General features: G+C 43.7%; 1 protein-coding gene across 1 annotated transcript in view; it reads left to right on the top strand.

Moving 5' to 3' along the window:
• Nucleotides 1-16,099, top strand: part of PAPPA2 (pappalysin 2) — a 315,464-nt gene that overhangs the window by 35,465 nt on the left and 263,900 nt on the right. Inside the window, exon 2 of the mRNA XM_005905526.2 lies at nucleotides 13,183-14,254. Coding sequence (XP_005905588.2) covers nucleotides 13,183-14,254 — 1,072 coding nt within the window. The remainder of the gene's footprint in view (nucleotides 1-13,182; nucleotides 14,255-16,099) is intronic.

Here is a 16,099-nt window from a genome sequence, read left to right as displayed (position 1 = left end):
AAATCCTGAAAGATGATGCTGTGAAAGTGCTGCACTCAATATGCCAGTACATTTGGAAAACTCAGCAGTGACCACAGGACTGAAAAAGGTCAGTTTTCATTCCAATCCCAAAGAAAGGCAATGCCAAAGAATGCTCAAACTACTGCACAATTGCAGTCATCTCACACGCTAGTAAAGTAATGCTCAAAATTCTCCAAGCCAGGCTTCAGCAATACATGAGCCACGAACTTCCTGCTGTTCAAGCTGGTTTTAGAAAAGGCAGAGGAACCAGAGATCAAATTGCCAACATCCGCTGGATCATGGAAAAAGCAAGAGAGTTCCAGAAGAACATCTATTTCTGCTTTATTGACTATGCCAAAGCCTTTGACTGTGTGGATCACAATAAACTGTGGAAAATTCTAAAAGATGGGAATACCAGACCACCTGACCTGCCTCTTGAGAAACCTGTATGCAGGTCAGGAAGCAACAGTTAGAACTGGACATGGAACAACAGACTGGTTCCAAATAGGAAAAGGAGTATGTCAAGGCTGTGTATTGTCACCCTGCTTATTTAACTTCTATGCAGAGTATATCATGAGAAATGCTGGGCTGGAAGAAGCACAAGCTGGAATCAAGATTGCTGGGAGAAATCTCAATAACCTCAGATATGCAGATGACACCACCCTTATGGCAGAAAGTGAAGAGGAACTAAAAAGCCTCTTGATGAAAGTGAAAGAGGAGAGTGAAAAAATTGGCTTAAAGCTCAAATTCAGAAAACGAAGATCATGGCATCCGGTTCCATCACTTCATGGGAAATAGATGGGGAAACAGTAGAAACAGTGAGAGACTATTTTATTGGGCTCCAAAATCACTGCAGATGGTGACTGCAGCCATGAAATTAAAAGACACTTGCTCCTTGGAAGGAAAGTTATGACCAACCTAGATAGCATATTGCAAAGCAGAGACATTACTTTGCCAACAAAGGTCCGTCTAGTCAAGGCTCTGGTTTTTCCTGTGATCATGTATGGATGTGAGAGTTGGACTGTGAGGAAAGCTGAGCACTGAAGAATCGATGCTTTTGAACTGTGTTGTTGGAGAATACTCTTGAGAGTCCCTTGGACTGCAAGGGGATCCAATCAGTCCATTCTAAAGGAGATTAGCCCTGGGTGTTCTTTGGAAGGAATGATGCTAAAGCTGAAACTCCAGTACTTTGGCCACCTCATGAGAAGAGCTGACTCATTGGAAAAGACTCTGATGCTGGGAGGGATTGGGGGCAGGAGGAGAAGGGTACGACAGAGCATGAGATGGCTGGATGGCATCACTGACTCGATGGATGTGAATTTGAGTGAACTCCAGAGATGTTGATGAACAGGGAGGCCTGGCGTGCTTCGATTCACGGGATCGCAAAGAATTGGACACGACTGAGTGACTGATCTGATCTGATCTGAAGTTATTACCACAATAGGCCAGTGCTGGAAAGTTGACATTTAGTAACTTTAGGGAGAATTTTGCCATATTATGTCCATGTTTTAATGAAGAATTTTCTTCATTTGCTGTTCACATAGCTATTTATACTTCGAACTGTCAGCATTGTTCATTTTAGCTACTTATTTAAGGTTTATATTCTTCCCTATACCAACTCCTTTTGATGTCAAGTAACCATTTGATCACTATAGATATCCCCAGCACTGCATACTGACATAAGCAGCTAGTGTTGCTTCATAAATATTTATTCAACAAGTGCATGGGTGAGTTAACTACATGCAACTTGTTGTGTTCATGTTTTCCTTGTGCTGCAGTTGTCTATCCGCAGGCTTTGAAAATTTTTCTTAATTTAAGTTGAAGTAGTGTGCAAGGCAAGGTCAACCATGTGGTGTTTCAGGCTAGAGTTTATCTGTGTGCTCTAAGCATATCAGAGACAGTTGACAGCAATAGGAAAGCCCCTAGGTGTTCCCTAACTTATACAGTCCAAGTCCCTAGTTGTGTTTACAAGAACTACCTTCACACGTTTCACCTCTGGTGCTCTCCATCCTGCCACTGTGTGAAATGATCTGTCGTTCTTTCTCCTGGCCAATTCTTACACACTTTTCAAGAGTAGGTTTGGGTCTCATTCCCTCAGGAAATCATCTCTGAACTATGGGTTGAAATTAGGTTCTGTTTTCGCTCACTGATGTATTTATTTATTTTAAAAAATTTTGTTACTTTTTGCTATACAACAGCATGAATCAGCTCTATAAATGTGTATATCCCCGACCCCAGCTGGAGCCTCCTTCCCACCCCCATCCCATCCCTCTAGGTCATCACAGAGCACCAGCCTGGGCTTCCGGTGTGATGCAGCAGCTTCCCAGGGGCTGTCTGTTTCACACATGGTGGTGTACATATGTCAATGCTACTCTCTCAATTTGATCCACCCTCTCCTTCTCCCAGGGACGGGGGAGCCTGGTGGGCTGCCAGACGTCTATGGGGTCGCACAGAGTTGGACACGACTGAAGCGACTTAGCAGTAGCAGCAGCAGCAGCTCCTTCTCCCACTGTGTCTACAAGTCTGTTCTCTACATCTGCATCTCTTTTCCTGTCCTGCAAATAGATTCATCAGTATCATTTTTCTAGATTCCATATATATTTTCTAGAATCCATATATATATGTGTGTGTGTTTATATATATATATATATAGTTCTCTTTCTGACTTACTTCACTCTGTGTGACAGACTCTAGGTTCACCAACATCACTACAAATGACTCATTTTGTTCTTTTTTATGACTGAGGAATATTCCATTGTATATATGTACCACATCTTCTTTATCCATTCATCTGTCAGTGAACATCTAGGTTGCTTCCATGTCCTGGCTATTGTAAATAGTGCTGCAATAAGCATCAGGGTACACGTGTCTTTTTTTTTTTTTAATGTGCCATTTAAATTAATTTTATTTTATTTTTAAACTTTACATAATTGTATTAGTTTTGCCAAATATCAAACTGAATCTGCCACAGGTATACATGTGTTCCCCATCCTGAACCCTCCTCCCTCCTCCCTCCCCATACCATCCCTCTGGGTTGTCCCAGTGCACTAGCCTCAAGCATCCAGTATTGTCTTTTTGAATTATGGTTTTCTCAGGAAACTTCCCTGGTGGCTCAGACAGTAAAGCGTCTGCCTACAATGTGGGAGACCCAGGTTGGATCCCTGGGTCAGGAAGATCTCCCAGAGAAAGAAATGGCAACCCACTCCAGTACTCTTGCCTGGAAAATCCCATGGACAGAGGAGCCTGGTAGGCTACAGGCCATGGGGTCACAAAGAGTTGCACAGAACTGAGCAACTTCACTTTCACTTTTCACTTTTACTTTCAGGGTATATGCCCAGAAGTAGGATTGCTGGGTCATATGACTTCCCTGGTGGCTCAGACAATAAAGAATCTGCCTGTGATGTGGGAGACCTGGGTTTGATCCCTGAGTAGAGATGATCCTCTGGAGAATGGAATGGCTACCCACTCCAATATTCTTGCCTGGAGAATTCCACAGAGGAGCCTGGCAAGCTACAGTCCACGGGCTTGCAAAGAGTTGGACATAACTGAGTGACTAACAGTTTCAATACCTGTGGTAGTTTTATTCCTAGTTTCTTAAGGAACTTCCATACTGGTTTCCACTGTGGTTGTATCAGTTTATATTCCCATTAACAGTGAATAAAGATTCCCTTTTCTCCACACCCTCTCCAGCAGTTTTTGTTTGTAGATTTTTTAAAATTTTATTTTATTTTTAAACTTTACATAATTGTATTAGTTTTGCCAAATATCAAAATAAATCCGCCACAGGTATACATGTGTTCCCCATCCTAAACCCTCCTCCCTCCTCCCTCCCCATACCATCCCTCTGAGTCGTCCCAGTGCACTAGCCCCAAGCATCCAGTGATGATGGCCATTCTGACTGGTGTGAGGTGATACCTCATTATAGTTTTGATTTGCATTTCTCTAATAATGGGTGATGTTGAGCATCTTTTCATGTTTGTTGACCATCTGTTGCTTAGGTCTTCTGCCCAATTTTTGATTGGGCTGTTCATTTTTCTGATATTGAGCTGCATGAGCTGCTTGTATATTTTGGAAATTAATCTTCTGTCAGTTGCTTCATTTGCAATTATATTCTCCCATTCTGAGGGTTGTCTTTTCATCTTATTTCATCAGAGGGTTTTATGTATTTCTTGTGCTTAGTTCTGATATTATATTAAAATTATCTCCTATGTTGCTCATTCTCCCATGAGACTATAACTCCTGAAGGGCAAAAACTACCTTTATTTCCAAACTAAGAAGAATGTATATGGCTGGCATGCATAAGACGCTCAGTAAACGTTTGAGGAGCCTAAAGGACTAATTCCAAGTGGAATTTCTTTTTCCAGAAGGAGTAAGATAGTGAGAGGAAATGCAAATCCTTTGAGGCTTCGTGGGGTGACCGCCCCAAGCGACAAAGCAGGATCCTCTTCCCACCAGCTACAGGGGGTGAAGCAGAGCACTTCCAGGTCAGAGGTTCACCGTTGGGGTAAATCTGTGTTTTTCTGAGCACAGACTGCAATTCTGGTCTAACTGTAGTCTGGCCTACTCAGTCTCAAGGTAGAAGTGAACCAGATACTTTTCCATTCAATATCACACAGATTGGAGGAACAGATTTTCACCCCTACAGACTATGAGAATATAGAAAATGCAGGGGCTAGAAGCATTTATCTACTTTGTCCTTGGAAATTTTGAAAATCCCCAGAAGGACACACTCGTGATCTCATGAAAGAGATTGGTGTGGCTGGCAGTGATTCTCAGAGAGATGTCAGCATACTGTTCTTCAGGGCCACAGTTTCTTCTCTGGGAATAATAGATTTTTTAGTGAGAACAGGGGGCATTTATTTCCATTTCAGCAGTCTTAAATATGAGTTGAATTATAGATAATAAAAACTCTAATTAATTACCAGTCCTAGACAACCAATTAACCATCTTCTCTAACAGCATTATATCAGTACACTTCATAACAGACACCTGTTTGTTTTAACTGCCTTTCATTCCACTAGTTTCCAGAGTTAATGAGCAAGAATGCACTATGGTTATGTAGAGACCTCAGACAAACCTAAAATACTTGATCTGATATTAGTCCTTAAATAAATGGTTTAAAAGAATCTCAGATGCTATTTCCACTTTCCTGTCTGACTTAACTTATTAATAACAAATTTTCTAACGCTTTTCCACTGGTGGAAATTCTAAGACCCCCAGCTTCTGTCTTCTGCATTTCCACCTACTGAGCTGCAGGGAAAAGCTTGACTTGTTTTGTAAATATAGAATATCAGCAGCTCTCAACATGGTTTCACAAGAATCTGTATTTGTGAAAGTACCACATGTGATTCTGATCCACAGCTAGTGTTGAGGATAGTGATGTCTTCGTTTAGGCTGCTATAACAAAAATACCATAACTGGGTGTCTTCTTTTTTTTTTTTAAATCAGAGGACAATTGCTTTACAAGGGCTTCCCAGGTGGCGTTAGTAGTAAAGAGCCTGCCTGCCAGTGCAGGAGACGTAAGGGACAGAGGTTCAATCCCTGGGTCAGAAAGATCCCCTGGAGGAGGAAATGGCTACCTACTCCAGCATTCTTGCTTGGAGATTCCCCATGGACAGAGGAGCCTGGCAGCCTACAGTCCATAGGGTCGCACAGAGTCGGACTCGACTGAAGCAATTTAGCATGCATGCACATGCTTTACAATGTTGTCTTGGTTCCTGCCAAACAGCAAGGTGAATCAGTCATAATTATATATATACCCCCTCCCTTTCAAGCCTCCCTTCTTCCTCCCATCCTACCCTCTAGGTGAATGGGTGTCTTAAACAAAAGAAATTAATCTCTCACTGTTCTGGAGGCAAGGAAATCTAATATGAAGGCACTAGCAGATCTGGTATCCAGTGAGAATCCTCTTCTTGGTTGGCAGATGTTTGTCTTCTTGTATCCTCAGATAGTGGAGAGCAGAGAGAGGGGCTAGCTCTGTCCTTCTTAAAAGGACACTAATCCCATCATGAGGCCACCACCCTTATGACCTAATAACCTCCCAAAAGGCTCTGTCTCCAAATATCATTACATGAGACAGTAGGGTTCCTGTAAATGAATTTGGGAGGTGGTGGGGAATACACATGTTCAGTTCACAGTAATTGGATTAGAAAATGCTATTTGTTAAGTATGCTTCTTTTTTTCCTGGAAAGAGTGCAAGGCAATGCTTCACCAATTATTTACCCTCTTCCTATAGATGAAATATGAAAAGTGGTAATATAGCAAGTAAAATGCAGTTGTCCAGGTACCTAGTGAGGTTTCACATATACTGCTTGGACATCTTATTAAATGAAAGTAAAGAATCATTACTTTCATAATCATTTAAAAAGTAATACCTCTATATACTTCCTATAACTCCCAACTAGAACTATTTTAATACCCTTGGCCAATAAATCCTTTATATTAATAATAGAGTTACTAAAATTTAGATTAATCAGAACTAATAAGAAAATTCCATCTTCTGTGTAGTGTGTCAAGAAGTTAGAGATAAAATCTTAGACACACTATAATTATAATAATTTTAATAGCTTCCTTTGGGTTAAATGAGGATGAGATGGCTGGATGGCATCACTGACTCGATGGACGTGCGTCTGAGTGAACTCTGGGAGTTGGTGATGGACAGGGAGGCCTTGCGCTGCGATTCATGGGGTCACAAAGAGTCGGACACGATTGAGTGACTGGTCTGATCTGATCTTGGGTTAAATAGATTTCCCAGGTGGCAGAGTGGTAAAGAATCTGCCTGCCAATGCAGGAGATGTTGTTCAATCTCTGGGTCAGGAAGATCCTCTGGAGAAGGAAATGGCAACCCAGTCCAGGATTATTGCCTGGGAAATCCTGTGGACAGAGAAGCCTGGTGGGAGTATGTCCTACGGGGTTGCAAAAGAGTCATATACAACTCAGAGACTAAACAATGAGATTAACTAAGTAGAAACAATTAAATTGTTGCTACTAGAATATAGGTTCTAAGGATAATAAGTTAAAATGTTCAGAATTGCAATTATAAGATTTTGGCAAGTGACACGCTTCAGTTCAGTTCAGTCGCTCAGTTGTGTCTGACTCTGCAACCTCATGAATTGCAGCACGCCAGGCCTCCCTGTCCATCACCAACTCCTCGAGTTCACTCAAACTCAAGTCCATTGAGTTGGTGATGCCATCCAGCCATCTCATCCTCTGTCATCCCCTTCTCTTCCTGCCCCCAATCCCTCCCAGCATCAGAGTCTTTTCCAATGAGTCAACTCTTCACATCAGGTGGCCAATGTACTGGAGTTTCAGCTTTAACATCACTCCTTCTGAAGAACACCCAGGGCTGATTTCCTTCAGAATGGACTGGTTGGATCTCCTTGCAGTCCAAGGGACTCTCAAGAGTCTTCTCCAACACCACAGTTCAAAAGCATCAATTCTTCGGTGCTCAGCTTTCTTCACAGTCCAACTCTCACATCCATACATGACCACTGGAAAAACCATTGCCTTGACTAGACGGACCTTTGTTGGCAAAGTAATGTCTCTGCTTTTCAATATGCTATCTAGGATGGTCATAACTTTCCTCCGAAGGAGTAAACGTCTTTTAATTCCATGGCTGCAATCACCATCTGCAGTGATTTTAGAGCCCAGAAAAATAAAGTTAGCCACTGTTGCCACCATTTCCCCATCTATTTCCCATGAAGTGATGGGACCAGATACCATGATCTTTGTTTTCTGAATATTGAGCTTTAAGCCAACTTTTTCACTCTCCTCTTTCACTTTCATCAAGAGGCTTTTTAGTTCCTCTTCACTTTCTGCCATAAGGGTGGTGTCATCTGCATATCTGAGGTTATTGATATTTCTCCTGGCAATCTTGATTCCAGCTTGTGCTTCTTCCAGCCCAGCATTTCTCATGATGTACTCTGCGTATAAATTAAATAAGCAGGGTAACAATACCCAGCCTTGATATACTCCTTTTCCTATTTGGAACCAGTCTTTTTTTCCATGTCCAGTTCTAACTGTTGCTTCCTGACCTGCATACAGGTTTCTCAAGACGCATGTCAGGTGGTCTGGTATTCCCATCTCTTTCAGAATTTTCCACAGTTTATTGTGATCCACACAGTCAAAGGCTTTGGCATAGTCAATAAAGCAGAAATAGATGTTCTTCTGTAACTCTCTTGCTTTTTCCATGATCCAGCGGATGTTGGCAATTTGATCTCTGGTTCCTCTGCCTTTTCTAAAACCAGCTTGAACATCAGGAAGTTCATGGTTCACATATTGCTGAAGCCTGGCTTGGAGAATTTTGAGCATTACTTTACTAGCATGTGAGATGAGTGCAATTGTGTGGCAGTTTGAGCATTCTTTGGCATTGCCTTTCTTTGGAACTGGAATGAAAACTGACCTTTTCCAGTCCTGTGGCCACTGCTGAGTTTTCCAAATGTGCTGGCATATTGAGTGCAGCACTTTCACAGCATCATCTTCCAGGATTTTAAGTAGCTCCACTGGAATTCCATCACCTCCACTAGCTTTGTTCATAGTGATGCTTTCTAAGACCCACTTAATTTCACATTTCAGGATGTCTGGCTCTAGGTGAGTGATCACACCATCGTGATTATCTGAGTCATGAAGATATTTTTTTGTACAGTTCTTTTGTGTATTCTTGCCACCTCTTCTTAATATCTTCTGCTTCCATTAGGTCCATACCACTTCTGTCCTTTATCGAGCCCATCTTTGCATGAAATATTCCCTTGGTATCTCTAATTTTCTTGAAGAGATCTCTAGTCTTTCCTGTTATATTGTTTTCCTCTCTGTTTGCATTGATCGCTGAGGAAGGCTTTCTTATCTCTCCTTGCTATTCTTTGGAACTCTGCATTCAGTTGCTTATATCTTCCCTTTTCTCCTTTGCTTTTCACTTCTCTTCTTTTCACAGCTATTTGTAAGGCCTCCCCAGACAACCATTTTGCTTTTTTGCATTTCTTTTCCATGGGGATGGTCTTGATCCCTGTCTCCTGTACAATGTCACGAACCTCATTCCATAGTTCATCAGGCACTCTATCTATCAGATCTAGTCCCTTAAATGTATTTCTCACTTCCACTGTATAATCATAAGAGATTTGATTTAGGTCATACCTGAATGGTCTAGTGGTTTTCCCTACTTTCTTCAATTTAAGTCTGAATTTGGCAATAAGGAGTTCATGATCTGAGCCACAGTCAGCTCCCAGTCTTTTTTTTTGCTGACTGTATAGAACTTCTCCATGTTTGGCTGCAAAGAATATAATCAATCTGATTTAGGTGTTCACTATCTGGTGATGTCCACGTGTAGAGTCTTCTCTTGTGTTGTTGAAAGAGGGTGTTTGCTATGAACAGTGTATTCTCTTGGCAAAACTCTATTAGCCTTTGCCCTGTTTCATTCCGTACTCCAAGGCCAAATTTGCCCGTTACTCCAGGTGTTTCCTGATTTCCTACTTTTGCATTCTAGTCCCCTATAATGAAAAGGACATCTTTTTTGGGTTTTAGTTCTAAAAGGTCTTGTAGGTCTTCATAGAACCATTCAATTTCAGCTTCTTCAGCATTTCTGGTTGGGGAATAGGCTTGGGTCACTGTGATATTGAATGGTTTGCCTTGGAAATGAACAGAAATCATTCTGTCGTTTTTGAGATTGCATCCAAGTACTGCATTTTGGACTCTCTTGTTGACCATGATGGCTACTCCATTTCTTCTAAGGAATTTCTGCCCACAGTAGTAGATATAATGGTCATATGAGTTAATTCACCTATTCCAGTCCATCTTAGTTCGCTGATTCCTAGAATGTCAACATTCACTCTTGCCATTTCCTGTTTGACCACTTCCAATTTGCCTTGATTCATGGACCTAACGTTCCAGGTTCCTATGCAATATTGCTCTTTACAGCATCGGACCTTGCTTCTATCACCAGTCACATCCACAACTTGGTATTGTTTTTGCTTTGGCTCCATCCCTTCATTCTTTCTGGAGCTATTTCTCCACTGATCTCCAGTAGCATATTGGGCACTTACTGACCTCAGGAGTTCCTCTTTCAGTATCCTATCATTTTGCCCTTTCATACTGTTCATGGGGTTCTCAAGGCAAGAATACTGAAGTGGTTTGCCATTCCCTTCTCCAGTGGACCACATTCTGTCAGACCTCTCCACCATGACCCTTCCATTTTGGGTGGCCCCACAGCATGGCTAGTTTCATTGAGTTAGACAAGGCTGTGGTCCATGTGATCAGATTGGCTAGTTTTCTGTGAGTATGGTTTCAGTGTGTCTGCCCTCTGATGCCCTCGCACAGTAACTACTATCTTACTTGGGTTTCTCTTACCTTGGACCTGGGGTGCTTCTTCACGGCTGCTCCAGCAAAGCACAGATGCTGCTCCTTATCTTGGACAAGTTGCCCCTCCCGACCTTGAACATGGAGTAGCTCCTCTCGGCTCTCCTGCTTGCAGCCGCTGCTCCTTGGAGGTGGGGTTGCTCCTCTTGGCCACTGCCCCTGACCTCGGACGTGGGGTAGCTCCTCTTGGCCGCTCCTGTGCTGTCGCAGCCTGGCACGGGGACATAAAAGGGACAGAGAAATCATCTGACACAGACATCAGAAGAGGGACAGAGAATACCCCCCTCACTAGAGTTAGCTATGGAGTTATATACTTTTTAATTAATTATTACAGTAAATCAAAAGAATGTCCCAAGTTTGTGAAAATTTTACCAGACCCACTCCCACAATTTACATTTTAGGATAATAGGCTTAGAACTTAGTAATAGAAAGATCCTACCAAACCCACTCCCATAATATACATTCTAAGATATCAGGTTTCTCAAGAAGGTCAGGAAGCAATAATTAGAACTGGACATGAAACAATAGACTGGTTCCAAATAGGAATGGGAATTTGAGTGAACTTCGGGAGTTGGTGATGGACAGGGAGGCCTGGCGTGCTGCGATTCATGGGGTTGCAAAGAGTCGGACACACTAAAGTGACTTAGCAGCAGCAGTACAGGAGAAGGCAATGGCACCCCACTCCAGTACTTTTGCCTGGAAAATCCCATGGACGGAGGACCCTGTTGGGCTGCAGTCCATGGGGTCACTAGAGTCGGACACGACTGAGCGACTTCACTTTCACTTTTCACTTTCATACATTGGAGAAGGAAATAGCAACCCACTCCAGTGTTCTTGCCTGGAGAATCCCAGGGACGAGGGAGCCTGGTGGGCTGCCGTCTATGGGGTCGCACAGAGTCAGACATGATTGAAGCGACTTAGCAGCCTCAGCAGCAGTACAGAGTTTAAACTGAGTTTTTTGTTGTGTAATCATCAGTTTCAGGCTTAAAAAAAAAAAAATTATGTGACTAAGACAAATGAATGTAGAGGAAAAAAAAAAAGTTTGTCTTTTCCTCCTCCTCAAGAACCCCAGACCTCTCTCTCCTCAGGGACCTCTAGACTTCTTATCAACCTGCCTAGGAATTGACTTTCTCAATACAAAACCAGAATATCACCGTTTTATTACTCCTAGTGTTCACTTGCAAGTATAATTGGTAGAATTACTAGATTGGGGAGGAGTTGCCTTTGTTAAAAAGAACATTTATTTTTTTAAAACACAAGTTATTGATTTATACTAGAGACAGAAGGGGAAAAGGCAATGGCACCCCACTCCAGTACTCTTGCCTGGAAAATCCCATGGATGAAGGAGCCTGGTAGGCTGCAGTCCATGGGGTCGCTAAGAGTCAGACACGACTGAGCGACTTCACTTTAACTTTTCACTTTCATGCATTGGAGGAGGAAATGGCAACCCACTCCAGTGTTCTTGCCTGGAGAATCCCAGGGACAGCAGGGCCTGGTGGGCTGCCATCTATGGGGTCACACAGAGTCGGACATGACTGAAGCGACTTAGCAGCAGCAGCAGCAGAGACAGAAGAGAAGATAATCTATCCTTTTATGAAAGCATAGCTACTTTTGATACTTGCCTGCGATTAGAATGGGGCAACTCATGGCTTTAAAATTCAGACTCTCCATAGGAGAGTACCATTTGAGTGCATTACGTAGAAGTTGAGAGGAATAAGTAAAATTCTTGCCTGGGGGGTGTGTCGGGGGCTGGGGAAGAATGACTCTTGTTAGCTTCCTGTGTCTATCTAAAGGCCAGTCAACTTTTCCATTATCCATTCATTCTTAAAGCAGTATTTACTAAGCATTTCCTGTGTGAATGTACTACCTCTACGTAAATTACAAGACTGTTTAACTACATAGACTCTGCCTATGTACAGGAAGAGGTACTGGGAGGAGGTGGTGAACTCATAACTGCAGATGGCTTTGCCAGGAACATTCGAGGCCTCCATATTGTCTGAGGCTTCCTCTTTCATCTGTCACATATGACTACTCCTTCCTGCTGCCAAATTCTTAGTGATATAGTTATCTACAGGAATTCTCTGCTTTGTTTATGGGACTTCATAGTCCTGGGCCTGCAATGAATATGATGCTAAGGCAGCATGTGGTAAGGAGCTTCATTTATCTGGAAAGATTCCACTTCTGCACTGTGGTAGGCATTATGGGTCATAAGAACAATCATTCTTATAGTTTGACTAGGTTTTTATAGTCTAGGACCATGGGGCAATACTCCTTTGCTTACTTAGGGGAACACCTGTTCACTTCAGATGGGCGTTCTTGCCCTTAGGCATCAGAGGGAATAACATGTCTAGGATGTTACAGTCTTCTTATTTTCCCCACAGGATTCGTCATTTCAATATTCAATAGAAAAAAAATCTTTTTTGGGGGGTAGATTACTATATTTTGTAAAAACTACAATGGCCCTTGTGAATTCTAAGGAAGTGGAAAGAGAAGAAGGCATGGATACGAAGTCAGCATGAGAAATGTTTGTGACAAAGTAGTGAGGATATTTGTCACTTGCACTGTGACAAATCCCCTTCCAGCTTCCATTTTGATTATTTAAAAATACTGGAATGCGTTAAATTGGATGGAATCTCAAATTAAATTCCTTTGGGGAAAGTTGTTGCCAGAACATCTAATATGGGGTACTGGACAAGCATCTTAGGTGGGGACTCTGTATCAATTTTTTTTTCCCATTAAAAACCTACATTCTTGCTATTTATACGGGTTTTCTTCTCCCTTTCTCCATCCCTTTTGCATCTGGTATTTCTCCCTCGACTCTTCCTTCTTTCCCAGGTGTGTTTGATAACTGCTCCCACGCTATCAGTGACAAGGGCTGGGCCCTGGGGATCCGCTCAGGGAAGGATGTGGGAAGGCGAGATGCTCGCTTCTTCTTCTCTCTTCGCACCGACCGAGTGAAGAAAGCCACCACTGTGATGGGCCACAGTCGCTACCAACCGGGCAAGTGGACCCACGTGGCAGCCACTTACGATGGACAGCGCATGGCCTTGTATGTGGATGGCACTCAGGTGGCTAGTAGTCCAGATCAGTCTGGTCCCCTGAACAGCCCCTTCATGGCATCTTGTCGCTCTCTCCTCCTTGGGGGGGACAGCTCAGAAGACGGGCACTCTTTCCGTGGACACCTGGGCATCCTGGTCTTCTGGTCGACAGCCCGCTCACAAAGCCACCTTCAGCACAGTCCTCAGCAGCCAATGGAGGTGGAGGATTTGACCACCCTGCTACTGACCGCCAGTTTTGAGCCCCTGGAAGAACAGTGGGTCCCCTTTAGAGATGGGAAGTACCCACGGCTTGAGGTTCTCCAGGGCTTTGAGTCAGAGCCTGAGATTCTGTCCCCTCTGCAGCCCCCGCTCTGTGGGCAGACAGCATGTGACAATGTGGAATTGATCTCTCAGTACAATGGGCACTGGCCCCTCCGGGGAGAGAAGGTGATCCGCTACCGGCTGGTGAACATCTATGACGACGAGGGTCTGAACCCCACGGTGAGTGAGGAGCAGATCCGTCGGCAGCACGAGGTGCTCAATGACGCCTTCAGCCGCTACAACATCAGCTGGCAGCTGAGCGTCCACCGCGTCCAAAACTCCACCCTGCGCCACCGCATCGTGCTGCTGAACTGTGAGCCCAGCAAAATTGGCAACGACCACTGTGACCCCGAGTGCGAGCACCCACTCACGGGCTATGATGGGGGTGACTGCCGCCTGCGGGGCCGGTGCTACCCCTGGAATCGCAAGGACGGGCGCTGCCATGTGGGGTGCAACAACATGCTGAACGACTTTGACGAGGGCGACTGCTGTGACCCAGACGTGGCTGAGGTGCGCAAGACCTGCTTTGACCCTGACTCACCCAGGAGGTAAGGGACCGGGGCCAGGGGGTATCCTGCTTGGAGGGTGCATTCCTGACGTCGTTTTATCTTTTTGGCTTCTGGAAACAAAAGAGTGTTCACGCAACCTCCAAATAGAACAATTATCTACTCCACCAGATATCGGTGAGCTTTCATCAAGTACTAGATGCTGTGCTGGGTAATTAGGGACACACGGATGACTAAGATGAAAACACGACCCTTACAAACTCAGTTTCTTTGAAGCACACAACTGTGGATGTGGTGTGAGCCGCACATGCACCAGGTGCTTGAGATACAGGGAAGCTGAATGACTTTATCTGTCCAAGGAAGCCAGGGCATCTTTGCAGAGAACAAACGGGGTATACATTGATAGACAGCACTCATACAGGAGCCAGGAGACCCAGGTTTGATCCCTGGGTTGGGAAGACTCGCTGGAGGAGGAAATGGCAACCCACTCCAGTACTCTTGCCTGGAGAACTGCATGGACAGGCTACAGTCCATAGTATTGCAAAGAGTCGGACATGACTGATCGACTAACACTTTCACTTCCATTCTTTTCACAGTCTTTGGTTTCCAGCAAAGTAGTGCAAATTCATGAGGAGGCCCCGTGTGTGCTTAGTCTGTGACGTGGACTGAGCAGTTCAGCAGCTTTATGAACCTAAGATGTTTCACATCTAAGCACAATTGCAGGCTTCCTCTTTTGCTCCATTAAGTTTCATTCTCCACACAGTATTTGGAACAATCCCACTGGAAAGGTGCATCAGATCTGGTCACTTGCCTCCTTACATGTTTTCCTACTACACTTAGAATGAAACCCGAGCCCCACTCCTGTCTCCTGGATCACAACCCGACCCCTGTCTACCTCTCCAGCCTCTCTCCCACCCCAGCCTGGTTCTCCACACCCACACTACACAGCCTTGCAGACTCTAGTCTGTTCCATGGCACACATTAAGCTTGTCCCTGCCCCAGAGCTTTGCACTAGCTGTTTCACCTTGGAATCTTCTTTTCCTTAATCTTCCCTTGGTGAGTTTTCTCTTGTCATTCCAAAATCTATTTAAATGTCACCTCCTGGCGAGACCTTTCCTGATCACCCAATCTAAGTTGATTAGTCAATCTCTATTATGTCAACTAATTTAAATTATCTCCATAACACTTCTCACCTCTGGTGTTTTTCTTGTGCACTTGCTTATTTGTCTTTTCCTGGCCTGGAATATCAGTTCTTGTTACATTCCCAGTGCCTAGAGCAGCAGCTGAAACATAGTTGTCTATTTTATGTTTATTTTAATGAATAAATGAATCTGATGTGTCATCTGTTGTGAGACAGAAGCCAATAGGAGGATTTCTGCTTGATGGTTGATGCCAGGGTTGAGGACTATTAGAGGGAGTTAAGAAAGGATAGAGATGGTGGTAAACTTGTTGATTTGTGCATATGGACAAGGGTTCCCTACTTATAACTTGTACCTTTGTATGAAATATAAAATGCCTCACACCTGAGCTAGGGTGTTGTGTTGGTGGGAGGTGGGAGGATTGGATATCAGTTTCCACCTAATACCTGAATGGCTGCCTTTGAATTTTTTGGACACGATTTGTGTGGTAATTCGTGGTCTTGTGTGTGGGCTGTCCTCTTGATGCCCCTGTGTGTGGGTGGTTAGAACCAATTAATAGATTCTCCTATATCTCAGACATGTGATGTCAAAACGGTAAGATTTGCAAAGAGGGAACGGAGTTGAATTCCAGAGCCCTTGTTACTTAACCAGCTATGTAAATTGTACAAGTCACTTTTGGAAACCCAGATGTCTTGTCTGTAAAACAAGGGTTGCAGTAATACTTGGTGTTACCTATATCTTTGGGTTA

This window comes from Bos mutus, chromosome 16 (genome assembly GCF_027580195.1).
Source record: "Bos mutus isolate GX-2022 chromosome 16, NWIPB_WYAK_1.1, whole genome shotgun sequence".
In the NCBI taxonomy this organism is placed as follows: domain Eukaryota; kingdom Metazoa; phylum Chordata; class Mammalia; order Artiodactyla; family Bovidae; genus Bos; species Bos mutus.
Note: the sequence above shows the minus strand (reverse complement) of the source record. Positions and strands in the feature narration are given on the sequence as shown.